This window comes from Nyctibius grandis, chromosome 18 (genome assembly GCF_013368605.1).
Source record: "Nyctibius grandis isolate bNycGra1 chromosome 18, bNycGra1.pri, whole genome shotgun sequence".
In the NCBI taxonomy this organism is placed as follows: Eukaryota; Metazoa; Chordata; class Aves; order Nyctibiiformes; family Nyctibiidae; genus Nyctibius; species Nyctibius grandis.
In genome coordinates this window covers 4,567,620-4,585,980 of record NC_090675.1, presented here as the reverse complement: position 1 = coordinate 4,585,980, position 18,361 = coordinate 4,567,620, and the positions used below count along the sequence as shown (strand labels likewise).

At 45.6% G+C, this 18,361-nt stretch overlaps 1 protein-coding gene across 2 annotated transcripts; it reads right to left on the bottom strand.

Moving 5' to 3' along the window:
- Nucleotides 1-232: 232 nt before the first annotated feature.
- On the bottom strand, nucleotides 233-17,215 carry EIF4H (eukaryotic translation initiation factor 4H). 2 transcript variants are annotated; one of them, XM_068415368.1, is made up of 7 exons: nucleotides 17,094-17,215; nucleotides 10,826-11,007; nucleotides 9,762-9,826; nucleotides 9,555-9,654; nucleotides 8,824-8,889; nucleotides 6,785-6,943; nucleotides 233-6,660 (listed from the first exon to the last, which is right to left on the bottom strand). In XM_068415368.1, the coding sequence occupies exons 1-7, from the start codon at nucleotides 17,150-17,152 to the stop codon at nucleotides 6,524-6,526; spliced, it is 768 nt and encodes a 255-aa protein (XP_068271469.1). In that variant the 5' UTR covers nucleotides 17,153-17,215; the 3' UTR covers nucleotides 233-6,523. The 2 variants fall into 2 exon arrangements, with proteins under 2 accessions (XP_068271469.1, XP_068271470.1); XM_068415369.1 differs by lacking the exon at nucleotides 8,824-8,889 and having other exon boundaries at nucleotides 17,094-17,206.
- Between the last annotated feature and the right edge of the window lie 1,146 nt (nucleotides 17,216-18,361).

Here is an 18,361-nt window from a genome sequence, read left to right as displayed (position 1 = left end):
CTTGTACACAAGTGTTACCCCACTGTGTCCTGCGTGCTCCAGCACTTGGTTAGATTAGATTCCTCTCCTTTATCTTTTCCTCCCCATCCCTTATTTATGTAAGACTGGGTCTGGTACTGCTTCCCCATAAATTTAAGGAAGTAAATTTCCAATTTAACACGACGTTTGAGAACTGAAGGGATGGAAAAAACATGCTATAGCAGACTCAAATAAAGACCAAGGATGTTAAATATTACTTAATGTTTTCTTTTATTTAAAAGATCATTCACAAAATACCATATCCATAAATTTATTTTGTTATGAAGCAGAATGTGTTAAGTATTTGGAATTCTTTTCCTTTTTTTTTTTTTCCTCCATTTTTACATTTAAAAGTCAACTGTCTTGACTAGAGGTGAGTTTTTGTATGGGAATTTGTTCTTAAAATCTTTTCCACATTGAAGATGTAAATAGGTCAATTATTGGATTTGGAATACAACCACACAAATGCATGTCTGTCTTAAATTAAGTATTAGTGTTAGACAAATGGTTCTTATCTCAGAAGCAGATTAAGTGACAGGCAGAAGGAAGGAAAGAGTAGTTCTGTAAATTGCTGGGGCTCTGACATTACAAAGGGAACTTCAGGGAAGAAATTCACTCCTGGCAGCGATGCCGGCAGGGAAGCAGCCAGGCTGCCAAGCTGCTCCCACAGGTACCCTGGTGCAGTGGCTGGTGGAGCTGAAAGCTGTCAGCACTGGCATTAGGGGCCCAAGATTTTCTCATGCATTGGACGTATCAACACTTCAGTGTTGTAGATCCAGGTGTTGTTTTTAAACATTAATGCTCTCCTGCTCCAGCCTCCCCTCCCTCCTCCCACCCCACACTAGCAAGAAACATTTCAGGTGAAGAGAGATGCAGCAATTAAGAGATGCTTTTTACCCAAACTTCTATATGAAGGGAATCTATAGCAGAACAATTTCTAATCCACCCATTTTCAAGGTATTCTGAAAGCAGAGGTCTTAAAACTGTACACCCCTGGGCAAAGAAATACAGGGGATAATGGCAATTACACACTGCATGGCAAAGTATACGCTCCTTAAAAAAAATTAAAAAGTCAATTTTATTTGTAGAAACCTCATTTAAAAATTTACCAAACACATAAAATCCCCCCCAAAAAATGTAAGCAGAAAGAGCCAGTGAGCAGTTGTGCTCAGACAGGCGTGTTTTTGCAGTACTAACCTTGAGCTCAGAGGTGTAGTATCATACCAGTTTGAAGTCAATAGACAGCCACCAGCAAGAGTCTGCTGGCAGATGCTTTATCCATACTGATTCCACCACCTATTTGCCAGGCCTCTTGTCAGCCAATTTTATTTGCATCTATTAAATTGATACTTTCTGGGAACCTGTGTGAAAGGGCAGCTGTCCCCCTGTCCTGGTTTCATTGGCATTTGGTTTCAGTAGGTGGCCAGCCATGGTGATCAAGGCCATTAGCAGTTAAATCCAGGGCAGCTGCCCCAGGTTGGCCCACGGGTGTATTCTACAGCATCAACATCAAGTTCACTACAAAAGGGAAAGCTGCTGGGGATGGGGGGGTTCCCTCCTCTCCCCTGATGGTGATTCCTGGAGCAACTTGCCAGTGCTCTGTCAATAACTATAATTTTGTCTCTTTTGTGTTGCATTTATATTGGTTTCTTTATTTCATTAAATCTGTTCAACTTCAAACCCACGAGTCTCCCTCCTTTTCCCAACTCCCTTCCTCGGCGGGGGAAGGGACATGGGGTGAAAGAAAACCTGTTGTTTAGCCCTGGGTGTGGGCCAAACGAAGACAGTTTATTTGGTGCCCAACATAAATAGGTCACATGGGAGAACCATAGACTTTTGCTCTAAGAGTCTCAGAGGGTTGAAGTTTTCACAGATTTGACGGTTCTTGTTACAAACATTCATCATGTTGGTGTCAGTAGCAGGGCCGCTGGGTGGAATTCTCTGGGGTTTGGTTTCACAGTTGCTTCTGGGATGGCTAATCAAATGTGTGGCTTTGCCGCTATTTGTTACTGGTTTTGTGTGGTTCATCACTTCTGGGCATGGACTTAGAGGTATCGCTCTGCTATGTTGTTTGGCGTTGGTTTATGGTATTATAAGTCCTTTTGGAACTGTGCCCATTTCTGATTTCTGTGGAATGGGAGTGGGTGACATGTACTTTCTTTCTCCCTCAAGGCTGATCTCACAGGCTTTTGAGAATTTTGAATACCTGTGGGATGTTTCAACCACCATGCTCATATTGTCGGGCCTTTTGAATGTCTTTCAGTTCTTGCTCTCGCTTAAACATGGGTATAAGGGTGGATACAGCACAGCTGCTGCAACCACTGTAACAAGCCCCACAGCAGCCCCGGCCCCTACACCAGGCACCACAGCAGCTCCAGCCCCTATGACAGACACTGCAGCTGCCCCAGCACCCACAACTGGCATCGCAGATACTCAGGCCCTGCCAGTCCCTACAGCAGACATCCCAGATACCCCAGAGGCTGCTCAGATCTCTGCACTGGGTACTGTGATCACTCAACTTGCAGCACTGACTTTGGCAACAAGGGCTGCAGCTGATCAGCCCCCAGTGACGAGTGATGAGGCTAACCTAGGGACTCAACCAGTGCTGGTATCGGTCTCCCCTGTACAGAAGACAAAAACCACAAAAAGAGCAGGTCGTGATGGCTGACCAGGGACATCACAGGAGGCTGAGCCAGAGGTAACCACTCGATCCCTATCCCTCAGTGAGCTGCGAGATATACATAAAGATTACAGCCGTCATGAAGGTGAGCAACTTGTTACTTGGCTGCTCGGATAACGGAGCCGATGGTTTTGAGTTAGATGGTAGCGAAGCCAAGCAGCTGGGACCAATGGCTGGAGAAGTGGGCATTGACAGGGGTCTTGCAACTGGTGCACAGCCCCTCGCTCTCTGGCGGCTACTCCTGTGAAGCGTAAGGAACAGCTATACCTTTAGGGATGATGTCCTATACCATCGAGGCAAGTGGACAATCATTGAGAGAGGGGTTAAGAATCTAAGGCAAATAGCTGTGCGGGAGCAGACTTTTGAGGATCTGGATGACCCACAGACACCAGTAGATCCAGATGCACTCAAAGTTACTGGACCTGTGTGGTGCAAGTGGGTACTGAGCACGCCACCATTGCATGGCAACACATTGACATTATTTAGCTGGGCAGATGCCGACACACCAATGGTGGGCGACATAGATAATCGGATGCAGCAATATGTGGACAATCTCTTTTCCTCCCCACGGGCCACTGCCTCTGCTGTGGAAAAACTGCCTGACAAATCCACAGAACTGCTCGGTGAGGTGTTGGAAAAATGTCCCAGATGGAGGACAGACCCCACTCTCCCCACCTGCACCGAAGAACGTCTCAGCCATCAGGAGACAGCGTTCCCCTGCAAGACCTGCTCCAGGTTACAGTACACATCATGAGGCACCCTGTGGTTTTTCCTGCGTGACCATAGAGAAGACATGAGGAAATGGGATGGAAAACCTACCTCGGCTTTACGGACACACATACGTGAGTTGCAAGGTGAACTGATTAGGAACGGGGGTTCTTCCAGGAAACTCGTTGCTCCAGTTTCCAATGGAAAGCTCTCCAGACAGCGTAGATGGGCTTTGGATCCCTATTTACCAGACGTGAATAATGGGGATCAAATCTACGTGAGCCACTCGAACCAAGATGTCGATAACAAACTCTATGTTCAGGATTAGAGGGGCCCTGCCTCCAGCTAAGGAGGAGAGGGATAACCACGTTTTTTGGACTCTGTGGATTCGACGGCCTTGGATCTCTTCTTGTATTGTAGGCAAGCAGCGAGGGTGGAAAGCTGCTGTGTGGAGTCCTACGCGACGAGTGGCAGAAGCAGCTGAGGGAGACAGTGAGTCGAGTCAGTTTGCAGAAGTAAGAGCCATCCAGCTGGCTCTAGACATTGCTGAGCAAGAAAAATGGCCAGTACTCTACCTGTACACTGGCTCGTGGATGGTAGCAAATGCCCTGTGGGGATGGCCGAAGCACTGGAGTAAAAACAACTGGCAGCACAGAGGCAAACCCATCTGGGCAGCCGAATTATGGCAGGATATTGCTACCCAATTAGAGAAGCTGGCTGTGAAGGTACATCACATACATGCCCATGTACCCAACAGCTGAGCCACTAAGGAACAGCAAAACAACTAGCAGGTGGATCAAGCTGCTAAGATCAAAGTGTCCCAAGTAGATCTGGACTGGCAGCATAAATGTGAATTATTTTTAGCTTGGTGGACCCATAATACATCGGGCCATCAAGGCAGAAATGCCACATATAGATGGGCTGGTGACCAAGGGGTGGATTTGACCATGGACACTATCGCACAGGTCATCCATGAATGTGAAACTTGTGCTGCAATTAAACAAGCCAAACGACTAAAACCCCGGTAGTATGGAGGACAATGGCTAAAATATAAGTACGGAGAGGCCTGGCAGATTGATTACATCTCGCTTCTACGAACCCGACAAGGCAAGTGCCAGGTGCTCACAATGGTGGAAGCAATTACTGGCTGGTTGGAAACATACCCCATGCCTCACGCCACTGCCCATAACACTATTGTGCACCTTGAAAAGCAAATTTTGTGGTGACATGGCACTCTGGAAAGAATCGAGTCAGACAAGGGGACTCATTTCCAAAATAGCCTCCTAGACACCTGGGCTAAAGAGCCTGGTATTGAAGGGATATATCACATCCCCTACCGTGCACCCGCCGCCAGGAAAGCGGAACAATGTAATGGACTGTTGAAGATGACACTGAAAGCAATGGGTGGTGGGACATTCAAAAAGTGGGATGGACACTTAGCAGAGGCCACCTGGTTAGTTAATACCAGGGGATCCGTCAATGGGGCTGGTCCTGCTCAATCCAAACTGTTGCGCACTGTAGAGGGGGATAAAGTCCCCGTGGTTCATGCAAGAAATATGTTGGGGAAAACAGTCTGGATTACTCCTGCCTCAAGCAAAGGCAAACCTATGTGTGAAATTGCTTTTGCTCAAGGACCTGGGTGCACCTGGTGGATGATGCAGGAGGATGGGGAAGTTAAATGTGTACCCCAAGGAGATTTGATTCTGGGTGAAAATAGCTCATAACTTGAACTGTATGGTGCTAAGTGTCATTTATTACAGTAAGAATCAGCCCAGACCATGAACATGGGCTGCACCAGATACACCAGCTGCAAGATCAAGATGCAACACATCATCCTGCTGTGCCCAACTTCACCAGTCCATGACACCATATTGAGGCCTGGGCCTGATCTGCCAACTGAGTGAATCCCACACCAATGTTTTTTTCCTGCCCTGAGAGACTGAGAAATGGAACCCACAGATTTGAACTGAATTGATTCAATGGACTTCTTGGAGAGATGGTGCATGGACTGGAGTATCTCTGTGTACATATGTGGATGTGTATGTATGCTGAGGGATGGGGAAAATAGTAGTGACTTGATGTAAATGATCTAGAATAAGGGGTGGAATCCTGTCCTGGTTTCATTGGGATTTTCATGGTGATCAAGGCCCTTAGCAGTTAAATCTGGGGCAGCTGACCCAAGCTGGCCCACATGTATATTCTATATCATTAACATCAAGTTTATTATAAAAGGAAGGGCTTGCTGGGAAGAGGTGGGGCTCTTTTTGCTCTCCTCTCCCCTCCCTCTTCCTCATTTCCAACTATTGCAATTCCTGGAGCAACTTGCCAGTGCTCTGTAGATAAGCATAATTTTGTGTCTTTTGTGTTGTCATTTATATTGGTTTCTTTAATTCATTAAATTTGTTTAACTTCAAACCCATGATTCCCCCTCCTTTTCCCAATTCCTTTCCTTGGCTGGGGAAGGGACATTGGGTGATAGAAAAACTGTTTGTTGTTTAGCCCCAGGGGTGGGCTAAATGAAGACATCCCCTTAGTTTTATGAGGGGCTCTGCTGTATACAGTAACTCTATCACCAATTGTCCTGAATGGTATTTCACTACTCGGTTAGAACTGTAAATTTCTCTGTTCAACTCATCTGGACTCCCCAGTTTTCCTCTTCAGAGCCACAGCAATACAGAACGAGACATGCAGGTCAGAAGAGGAGCACTGAGGAAGTAAAAGGAAACAATACAGGGCAATAACCAAGTCTAACCTGTGCTTCTAAAGTAAAACAAACCCAGAAAGGAAGAAGTTGAAGCAGCACCTTTGTCCAGAGACCTCCACACTCATGGAAGCAGCTACACTGCCTTATCTACTGGCAACTGTGCTGCTTGGAAGGTAACAGAAGAGGGTAAACTCAGCACAAAGCAGGCACTAGATACAGCAAAGCCAAGAACGTACTAAAAACCACTTGTTAACAGCTGACATGCATTCACAAGCTCTGTGTTTTCAGTTTCAAAGAGGACAAATGCCAGATGGCAGGAATGGTAAACTGCAGGGTTGACATTCTAGCAGAGCTAGTCACTCTTTACTGTCTTGCTTTTTCTCCCGCCTCCCCATTCCCTCTCAACCCCAAACTCAGTCGTGCTCTTTTACTACTTCCTCTCGGGGCTTGGCTCCACCAAAGATAGCAGAGTTTGGGTTGGCTACTTGATTGAGGGGGGTAGCAACTGTTCGAGGTTTGAGCTGAAGTCGGGGTCGCTGTGCTCTTTCCTCTGAAAGAAAAGAAAACACAGTTTTAAGATCTGTCTGTCAAGGGTAGTAGCTTTAACCTGACAAAGAAAGCAGGAGTCTCCTTCATGAAGGCAGGCTGAACTACAGAAAATATGAAGACTTTACCTTCTGTTGGCTCTCTGAAGTCCATGGAAGATCCACGAAGTGGGGGCCCATCTCTGAAGCGACCAGTGCCACCACTTCCCATTGAGGCACCTGGTGGTCGCCGGTCTCCAGGGCGGGTTCCTCTGCCTCGGCCTCCCAAGAAGTCATCATCTTTGAATCCTGAAGATGGAAGACAGTGAATTTAAAGAGCACATTTCACAATACTTTTAATCTAGATTTTTATCAGGATGACTGGAAAACCTTGCAAGTCACTGCTGTCAGTCCAAGATGATGCACTGAGAGCCTTTGTCTGCAGATAGATTGCTTCACAGATCTCTAACATGTTCTAGAAGAGTTGTACAGATTCCATTTGAAACCAAGGACACTATGCCAAGTTCAGAAACTGCTTTATCCACCTAGAGGCTTATTGGAGTGTTGGTGAGTGGGTCATCAAGTGAGCTTAAAATATGAGCTTCAGCTGCAACTTCAGATTGTTAACACCATTAGCTGAATTCAGAGACAACACTAGAAGTACTCAAAGTACTCCATAGCCAGATGATCACGCTGGCTACAGCCTTAGCATGAAATCTGCAGGAGCACAGCAAATGGGAAAATAGCTAGGGAGTAGTGAAATGTACAGTCCTTGTAAAACAGAGCCTTTGAAAAAGAGAGCAAAACCCCCAGGCTTTTCATCAGTACTATAAACTGACCAGGCATTTACTAGACCAACAAAAGAGCTGGAAAAAAAACCAATTCAGACTTTAAATATGAAACTGATTACATTTCTTCAGTTTATATATCAAAAAAAATTAAGAACTGTCTGTCACTGGAGTTCCACTCTGTACCAATGACTATCTTAGAGTATCTCTCCAAGCCCCACCTGCATTCAATGGGAGAGGGATACTTCAGGCTAGCAGCGCACTTAAGGGGAATATACTCAGTTTTTCAGAAGCTGCCTGGAAGAGAAAGTTGTTTTGCTCCCACTTGAGATTTTCCTTTCCACTTCAGTATTTGGCCGAGTTGCAGAACTTTCCCTTACTTACTTCAGTGCCAAACCACCATCTTTCAAGACTTGATCCAGAGCAAGGCTGTACAACCCAAGAAGAAAAGCTTCTGTAGCAATTAAGACTTAAATGCTAAACTTCTGGCTCACAAATCATTCATCCAGCATCTAACAAGCTGAGATGCATCTGCATTTGAAGAAGCTGCCAACAAAGGTATAAAGCTATGACACCAGAAGGCAGGTTAAGCGCAGTGCTGTAGCAAGCTTCCTCTCTCCAGCACCATGCTTCTGTTTCATGCTAGTGCCAAGGGCACGCTTTGTTACCGCTCCTTCTACTTTGTCCATTCCACTCACGCAGAGACAAGACATTGCAAAGTTGCACTGGCCAACATCTCCCCATCAGAAAATGGACCAAACCCACGACTTCAGAGGACAAAAGCAATTGTGTTAATGTCACCCTGGACTCTTAATAGGTAGAAACTGACTGGAAGTCAAGAGCAAACCCAGTGGCTCCATCACTACCTTCCACTTAGCAAGTTCAGTCATTTGCTGCAACTTGCATTACTGTAACAGGTCCAGAAGTTTAGGAACATTTTGCATTTAAAAGTTCTTTGGAACACTAACAGATCTTTGGAGAAGTCAGTTGCTTTAGGGATACACATACGATGTCACATCTCCTCAAGAAGGTGAAAGCCTCTGCTTTGAAAGAGTACAGTATCAGCTTTTCCACATGATCTGTCTGTTTCTGCTACTATTCAGAAGTGCACTTGGCCTCATGTGTGAGAAACACTTAAAACCTAGACACCATAGGCTACATTTTAGCAAGTATTCCATCATTTAGCATTGTTTCATAAAATTTACAATCAAGACTCTTTCCTCTATTATAAAGCAATGGAAGATTCCCCCTGAAGAATCCCACTGCAGCTGTAGGATGTCCGAAGTTGGCATACAGTAGATTCAATCAAAACAGTAATGGGGACAAATGCAGCTGACATGATAATGAGAACATTTCTGTGCCTTTTAGGCTGCCTATCTGTAAAAGTGTTAATACTGGTACCAGAATTGAAGTCATCTCTGGAATCCCATCCACCTCCTCTGGATTCTCGGGAACCTCCTCCCATTCCTAGGAAAAAAGCCACAATTGTGTTCAGGTCTGAAGCTGTGGGAAAGACTGATCAAGGGGACACCAAACCAAAGTTTCAGACCTTCAATATCCAAAGCCATGATGCTGGAAAATCCTTTTGTTTCAGTACTACCAAGTTCCATTGCATAGGAACAGAAGATCAGTTTATGTTAACCAAGAATAAGTGGTCAGAAAAGTTTCTCTAATACACATTCGATGGAAATCTTTACTGGGCCTAGTTCAATTAAGCTTCAACTACAGCAAACCCTGTTTTTACACTGGAACATCAAATAGTCCAAAATAAGTATTTGTATGCTCGTGCTTACTTAGCTTCCTCACTTTTCTTACATCGTAATAAAATAGTAGCAGATCAGACTGTTGGGCTCATGATTGTCCTCTGCAAGGCACTGTACATTAGTAGGGGTATTGGTCTCACTTCCTGGGCTAGGAGTGACAACATGTTCAGCTTTTGGACACAAAGCGCATCTATTCCAGACATTTCAGGAGCGGCAGCAGCTAGATTAGAAATGCATATATAGAGAGAATTTCTCCTTCTTATACAATCTTCATGTTTACTTGCATGCCTTGTCTTAGCATTAGATAGCACCAGAAGTCATAATGACAACCATCATATTTAAGAAGCTATTTAGAAAAATGGAAGTCACCTCTGTCATCAGGCCCGCCACCTTTTCTGAAGCCAAAGCCACCTTTATCCTGTTTTCTGCCTTCTGCTATGTCCACTCGGAGTGATCGGTCACCCAAAAGCTGTTAAATAGAGGAGAATCTCTTCAGAATGTACCATATGGGCTGCCAAGGAGTTTGAGACTTGTGCTTATCTTTTTATTTCACAAATTAATTGCAAGTATACTTACTGCACCATCATATGTAAGAGCTTCCTTGAGTGACTCCACCTCATCAAACTCTACGTAACAAAATCCTGTAAGAAGAACTTCACAAGTTAATACCAGCACTTTAAAAGGCCTTTGCAAGAAGCTACTCTTCCTGCCTATCTGCTAATAGCTTCCCTTGTCTTTTAAACAGGAGCTATAAAACAGTAAGTGCAAGATGTACACAACTCAGAAACCAAACATCATTAAGGATGAATGCATTTACCTACGCCTATTAATGATGGGGACAAATCCTGAAACAGAACTCTGTATGGGCACTATGCAAATGCTAAGAGCCTGATTAATTTCCTTTAGTGTAGGGTTCTCATTACAGATTAGATTTGATCTATGCCTTCAGACAGTTATTTAGCTGAACATTGACATTTGCTTACTAGTATTGTTAAACAAGATGCTGAAGTACCTGCTTGGCCAGCAGTCCAATTTTGTGTCATCACACCATTTAGTGAATTTATTCCTTTTCTGAAACCCTGTTACCTGAGTTAAGCCTTTCCCCCTGCTAGAAGTAACTTACAAATGTACTCCCTTTCCACTGGCTAATTCCAATGGAAATCAGATTTGCATCCTCTAAAACAATTGTCTGAATGGCTTGGTTTTTCTTCCTGTCTACTTAAAACAAAAAGACAGAGCTGAAGCAGTCGCAGTCTCCTGAACTAAAGAAAGATTGTGCAAGTACTCAATACTTAAGGTCATGGATCTTAAGTGGGTCAGACACTTCAGAGCTTTGTTACAATTCATACAAGACAAGGTTTGAGAAAGTCCTTTTATGGCAGGACAAATATTGACTCTTGTCACTCAGGTTAGTCTGTATCTTAAGATGATGGAAGCAACAGTGAACCTCATTCAAATGAGATATTTGTTTGTTAGTGAATGAGAAACCTGCTTAAGTCAACATAAAAAACAAATACAGGTCAACAAGTGAACTGTGCTTTAGAGTAGGGACTGAAATTCCCCACTAAAGTGACTTTAGAAGTACCTCATTTTCTCCTACTGGTTAGCCATTGACAACTAAAACAACTCTGAACACTCACCTTTAAATTTGTCTGTTTCCTTGTCTCTGACTAGTCGTACACTCCTTACACTGAGATCCTTGAAGATGGCATCTATGTCTCCTTGAACAGTGTTGAAGGGTAGATTTCCCACATACGCTGTGAAAGGGGGTTCTGTTGGCAGCTCTTTCTGTTTGCGAGGACCAAGACCACCACCACGAGACCTGTTGAAAAAAAGCACAGTGTCTCTGGAACTCGACTCCCAACACAGCCAGTGATACAGTATACAGCACTGCTCAGGTGCTGTTTGACTTTTTGGAAGTGGATTTTTCCACAACTTCAGTTAGTTTTTCCGTCTCTTTGCCTGTACCTGCCACCTCCACTATTGGCCAACTAGTATTACCTGATGCAGTACTTCAGTGGGAAAACAAAGGAACAATATATTTAAATAATTACAGGTGAGCTCAGTAACAAAGTGATGAATTAACTTTTTTCTCATCCCACAATCCATTAAGAAAAGCAACGTAAGGTTCTCTACTGTCCCCTACTCAAAAGCATTACTTCTTAAAAAACACATCCTGGACTAGATTTTAAGAATAATTTATATCAGTGAAGAAATACTTGCATGGCACAGGCTCATCCGCTTACCCTGAAATTAAGCTGGATCCAACACTTTTAACTAAATAGTATATTATCAACATCCACTCCACAATCATCTAAATGACTTCAGCAGCATTTAGCTTAACAGAAACATCTTCTCCTAACTCTGACGTTATTGCTATAACTATCAGATAACTGGACTGTAATGCTTTTATTTGAATACATAATAAAAAACTTTGTTGAGCGAGGTGTTCTGAGGCAGAGAAACTAATTTCAGTGCTATCTGGATGTTTACTTCTTCCTTTGTGTCTTGGGAATTACAGACTGAGGTACTCTATGTTGTCTTTTCCCTCCGTCTCGGTTAAGGCCATTGGCATTGGTTGCTGAGGAACTAGACTGCACCAGTTAAATTCTTTACTGTATTCATGTAACACATCTGTGTGTTCATTTCCTGTAGAGCCTAATCCTCAAAACCTCCTTTGATCTCCTTCAGAGAGAGCAAGATTCATACTGTGGGCACAAGGCAACCTTAAGTTATAGCTCCTGGACTTCTAGACTACAGGATGCCACTGTCACTGGTTCCAACACCATTTGCCCCACCTAAGCAATCTCTGACTTCTACCTGAGACACCCACTTACTACTCTGCCCATGTTCTCTTCAATGCCTTATGTTCACTGGGCTTTGTTCATGTCTGCTGCCCTTCCCAGAGGCTCACTGTGCATTTGAAAGCACAGTGGAACACAAACCATACCAAGCCAGGACCTGCTAGTGTGACACAGACTGATTAGATTTCTGTAGAGTCCTACCTAATATACAGAAGGTCAAATAATTCTATTATTTCCTTTTATTCTGGCTGGTTGCACACAGCCAGAAAATCCATTGGGCAAGCAATGTACTTTATTCCAGAATAAATATTTTATTACTAATGAATCAGATACTGCAGAAATCTTGAATAAGATTCCTGAATTCTTTCTAGGTAAGCCTGTCATTTGTGCCTTTTTATGGTAGCAGCTCCGTGCAGGACTCATTTGTCACCAACGCTCTGGGCATGCTGCTAAATGTACTTGAATCACAACCTACATACCTTTAATTAGTGTCCACCCAGGTTCATATTTTAGCATTTTTGACAATATTCCTCATCTGCCTTTGTCTCATTAAGAAGTCAGAGTGAAAAACATACTGGAAAACTAAAGCTGCTATAGTTGGGTGCTGTGTATGTGTACCACAATTAACTTTAGTCACAAGACTAAGTTTTAAGGAGGAACCTCCAAGAAAGCTGGGAAGCCCGTCTAAAGAATTCCATGACATGTAGGTTCAGTTCCATGCCTTTGTCCTTAATTCTCATCTATGGCTTTAAAAACAGCTATTCAAATACCACACATTTAATTTGCAACCAAAAAAAAAAAAATCTTAATTTTTATCTTCTATAGGAACATCAGAATTGCTTCAGCTGAGTTTAAAAGGAGCATTCCATCCTACACATTCTCACTGTCTTCCTTGAACTGCCAGTCATCTCATCCAGTGAGCTGATCTGCCTAAAAACTTACCCTAAGGTTGAATTCTCAGTCAGATCAACAAGGTGATCTGGACAGCTGCAAAGAGGACTCGTGCCAACATGGGAAGAACGAAAGCAAGGGCTCGAACTACAGCTTTCAACAGCAATCTCCACTCAGATCAATTTGAGCTGCTTCTGAAACCACACCCTCAAGTTAGCAATCCCCCAAAGGATTTTTTGGGCTACAGACAAACCTTGTTTCTACCATAGCATACCAGAACTTCCCAGAGCTCGCATGTGGAAATCCATGCCCTATTGTGCAATCTCTACTGATGCTAAGTCAGAAAATGAAGTACTGTTTTTGAATTTGATCCACTAAGGCCTCAGTTATCAAACATATAGCCATGTATTTAGTATTTTAGTCTCCATCTGAAGAATAGGTTCCAAACTAGGTTTCCTACAGAATCCAGGTACAGCAACACAAACCAATTGTTTTTACAGTTCCCCACGTTTTTTTCAACACTGAAACAGCAAAATAAAAACAAATACAAGGCTGACTTCAGTAACCAAACAATGAGATTGAAAGAAGATGCTCTCATTTGTAACAAAATAGGACAGAAGTCAACTACAATTAAAACCATATCTGAACTAAGTGAACTGGGTCACACCAAAGCATTAAATGAATATCTGCATTTCCCACTCAGTGTAACTTTTGCTCAGACAAAATTAGGTAATAATTATGTCATCTTAATGTGGGAATCTGAAACGCAACCATTTGATTTCTTTTTCAGAAAACCAAAGCAGAAAGCTGAAGAGGAAAGCTTGCTGCTGGCAAATGCAGAAGTAAACATCCCTATAATTAGACCTACTTTTTGCTGGACTGAGTTAATGACATCATAAGGCCATATTGGGGTGAACAAACAACTAAACTATCATTTCAAAGCTACTCTTTTAGAAAGTTTCATTATTCTCTCCAGAAAACAAGATCTGTCAAAAGTTCAAAACAATGAATATTTTGAAAGCTAGTATTTGAGTTCAACAGCCTTTCACTAAGGATCAAAACAATAGCTCAGTACTTGTCTTTTTGCACAGCACAGAGACAACAGCCTCACTGGATTCCAACGTTAGTGCTTCACCAGAGGCTCAGCAGGATGCAAGTTTTGTCAAGAGTCTCCAAGACCACAACTCGAAACACACACCCAACTTATTCAAGCAATCCAGTACATCTCTACAGCAAGCGTTAGATGGCTTCAACAAAAAGCTTACCCAAGCCTAAAAATTAGAAAACATTTATTAACACTAAATGGGTAAGACACAGGATCCAAAGTGCCAGAAGGATAAAGCCTAGCTCTCCATCTTCACTTGTACAGCACTTCAGCAGATGAATCTTAACTTTTGAGTAAGGTGCCCAGCATTACTAAGCCCAGTGCTGAAAACCACACCTAAGTAAACAGCCTACCAGCAAGTCAGGAGTGATAAATACTCAGTTTCCTTCAACTTTGAGAAGCTCTACAGATGTTCAGAAAGTTTCAGGTAGGTCTCAGTATGCTTAACTACAGATTTGTGTGTCAAATTTTGGGCTCCAAAACACTTACTAAAAAGCTTTTATAGTAAGCCTTTTGTTATTAAAGTCAGCATCATGTTCTTAATATGAGATAAAGTGACTCCTGCATTTCATAGTATTATGTTTGTCTTGGTTTCATTGGGAATTTGTTTCAGTTTATGGCCAGCCGTGGTGACCAAGGCCCTTAGCAGATAAATCCAGGGCAGCTGACCCAGGCTGGCCCACAGGTATATTCTATATCATTAACATCAAGTTCACTATAAAAGGAGGACTTGCTAGGGAGAGGTTGGGCTCTTTTTGCTCTCCTCTGGTCTCTCTTATTCCCAACCACTGTTACTCCTGGAGCAACTTGCTGCAACTTTGTAGCTAAGTATAATTTTGTGTGTTTTGTATTATCATTTCTGTTGGTTTCTTTATTTTATTAAATCTGTTTAATTTTAACCCACAAGTCTCCCTCCTTTTCCCAATTCCCCTCCTCAGTCAGGCAAGGGACATTGGGTAAGAGAAAAACTGTTATTGTTTAGCCCCGGGTGTGAGCTAAACATAGACAATGTTTCAGCTTTTAATCAGTGCACCACCAGACATCTCAGTTGTAGCAAAATCCCCTCTCTCATCACGCCACAGTCATACTCTTCCACCACAATTTTGAAGAGCATGAGAAAGAGGCAGATATCTTACAGATGTTACAACTTGTTGGGCACTACTGTTTTCTGTCACACTTGAATCTGATGCTTGCTCTCTATACAGAGCAAAGGTTATGCAACATGCAACTTCCACAAAAGCTACTGTATCTCAACTGAGTTTACACTATTCTTACAGTCCTAGAGCACCTGGAAATGAGTAAGAGTCACTTTCAGTTAACATGGGATTCTTTAATCAGGACCTTCAAGAAGGAGTAATATTTTCATTATGCTACACATTATGGGACTTTATACAAAGCACAGAGACCTGTTAAGGTCTAAAATAATGAATTAGCTGTTAGTAACTTCCTAGTAATAATGATAAATGAGATGCAAGTAGAAGTTTCACTCTAGTATTAGTAGCATCTGAGGCTTAAAACTGCAGCTAATGCAGAATAAGTATATTTTCTCATCTGCAAAGGCATTTACCAATCAGCAGGATGCCTTCAGTTCACCAAAACACGTATCTACGTTTTGCCTGAGAGCAACTTAGGTACCCTGTTAAGGAAATCTGAATACGAAAGTAAGATTTTAACTTTAATTTTACTACTTCATAGAACATCCTTACATTGACTAGGGCAGACTGTAAAGTAACGTCTGAATTTATCATGAGTGTCAAGTGTCACTTTAGGCTGCTGTCAAGGCTATCTGTTACAGAATTTAAGAAATAACAGTAAGTGGCTACATTATCTGTTTGCTCTGGCTCTGGCTACATTATCTCTTCTTTAGACACAAAGGGTATCTATGCATAAAAACAACCTTACAAAGCTTGAGTGTCAGAGTGTTTCCAAGACAAGAATATGTCCTCCTGTTACAATCTCCCTGCTGCCTCAACAGCCTGAAATGATACTGATTTATTGCTTTAAGAATAGGAAAGGACAACAACACTGCTGGATCAGGAAACGTATCTTGGAAAATTAGATTACAAAATAGCATACTCGTTAAGATTTGTTTGCTAATACAGTTTCACAGTTTTACGCCTACTGTTTTATTTTAGCGCACGCAGAAACTTATACACCACCAGCCTTCAAAAAAGTCAATTACTAATTGCATCTTCCTAACCTGACTCAAGACAAACTTTGTAATTGCTGGTTATTGCTTTTGTAGCTCCTCCCCTGTGTGCACTCTCCAGCAAAGAAACAGAGATGAGACGAGCCTTATTGCTAAGGATCAGAAATTTGGAGTCAGCACCCGGAGCCCCGCATAACGCAGGACAGCGGCTCGCAGCCCTCCCCGACTGGAGGCATCACAGAGCCCTCCCATTTCCTCCCCGCTGCAGGCATCACAGTGCTGCCCGCTCTCGGGGGCGCCGCAGCAGCTCCCCCCGCCGCCGGAGCCCGTCCTGCCAGAACAGGGGCCTCTCGTCCCCCTACAGCCCTTCATGGGACGCGTCCTCCTCCCATCTCCCCGTCTGTCCCCGCAGAGGCTCCTCACGGCCTACCCTGGCTCTGGCCCAGCACCTCCCTGAATCCCCCCCTCCACTCGCCTCCGGGCCGGCGGGAACACAGCGACACCCTCCTCCTCCCGCCCCTTTCTGGCGCTCCCAAGCCGCCAGGCCCTAAACCTTGCGGCACTCGCCCCGCGCAACGACGGGACGGCCGCTACCCCTTCCTGGGACACCACAGCCTCCTCCTCGCCTCACAAAGCGAGCCCGCCAAGACCGGAGGGAAAAGCGCCCCGGCGGGCTCACCCCCGTCTCCCGGAGAGGGGAAGGCGACGGGGCAAGACGGGCCCGAAAGGTTCCTAGAGGCAGCGTCCCCCATCCCTCTCTCTACCCGCCTCCCCACCCTGCCCGGCCGCCATCTCCCCAGGGAACGGGGCAGGCCAGGCCCTGCCCGGCCGCGCCCCCTCCTCGCCCGGCCGTGTGGGGCGCGGAGCGCCGCTCCCACCTTCCCTTACTGCTCCGGGGGGAAGCCCTCGGTGCTCCCCAGCGGCCCGGGCCCTGGCGCCGCCCGCAGCGCCGCACTCACCCCCGGCCGCCGCCGAAGCTGCTGTAGGCCCGATCGTCGTAAGGATCAAAATCCGCCATCGCCACCGCGGCCTCCTCCCCGTGCGAGCGTGACAGGACCGCGCCCGCAGGACCCCGCGCCGTTTATAACGCCGGAGCCCGGGCCAGGGCTGCCCCTCGCGGTGCCTGTCTCCAGCTCCCCGCCCTGACGGGGCTGCCCGCTCTACTGCCTGTCGGGAAGTCCCGGCGCCTGGGCGCTCGCCCGCCGCTGTCACAGGCGCTCACCGGCCGTCGCGGCGCGGCCCGGTCGCGGCTTGCGTGCGCCGCCTTTGCCGGGGGCTCCCGGGATAGCCGCCGGTACGGGCTGCAGCGCTCAGGGCTGGGCCTTCATTGTGACGCAAGCGCAGGCCTGTGACGCTGAGGCGTGCTGTGAGGTGTGTTAGTCGCTGGCCTCTCGTATGTCCCCGCATCATCTTGGGGTCACCGCTGATAAGATCAAGGGCAGAGATGGTTCCTGCTCCGGGCGTTTCACTTATTCTCTGCACTTCTGCCACTGGCATGAGGGGAGAGTCTGGAAGGAAGGCAGCAAATGTGCACAATTTGTGCATGGCAGCTGGAGAACAGCACTGTATTTTATTGTAAATAAAGATCATGGGCTGCACCCCGAAGTTTCTTGGTGTCCTTAAAAACGTACTGATGTTTCCTTTTCCCAGGCTATTATTTCAGGTTTTATAACAAAGCCACAAGACACACAGATTCTCGTACAACAACCAATTGTGCCAACAGACCCCGCACGGATGGACCACCGTGCTCCAGGGCAGGTGGATCGCTCCGTGTCCCACTCACCCCGCGGGGTTTTAGCCCTCTTCCCCCGGCGAGCTCCGCTTCCCCGTGGGGAAAAGGATTCAAACCTCCCTCAAAAGCTGCTAAGAGCAGGGCAGGGGAGAGCCCTTGGGGCAGGGGAGGGACCAACACGGCCTGCGGGGGTGCCGGGCTGTGAGGCGGGGAGGGGAATAATGGCGCTGAGGGGCGGCCCTGAAGGGAGCGCGGGGCTGAGAGGACGCGGGGCTGAGGGGAGCGCCGGGCGCTGAGGGGAGCGCTGAGGAGGAGCCGCGACACTGAAGGGACGTGGGGCGCTGAGGGGAGCGCGGGGCTGAGGGGACGCGGGGCGCTGAGTGGAACGCGGGGCGCTGAGGAGGAACCGCGGCGCTGAGGGAACGCGGGGCGCTGAGGGGACGCGGGGCGCTGAGGCGGTGGGAGGCCGCGGCCCGTCGGGGCTGACAGGCCCGT

What these genes read in the sequence shown, in the direction of transcription:
- EIF4H (XM_068415368.1), bottom strand. Translation starts at nt 17,152, where the DNA reads ATGGCGGATTTTGATCCTTACGACGATCGGGCCTACAGCAGCTTCGGC. An exon ending in AGCTTCGGCGGCGGCCGGGG is followed by an intron (nt 11,008 to 17,093) that starts GTGAGTGCGGCG and finishes TTTTTTCAACAG; the next exon opens with GTCTCGTGGTGGTGGTCTTG. An exon ending in CTCTTACATATGATGGTGCA is followed by an intron (nt 9,655 to 9,761) that starts GTAAGTATACTT and finishes TCTATTTAACAG; the next exon opens with CTTTTGGGTGACCGATCACT.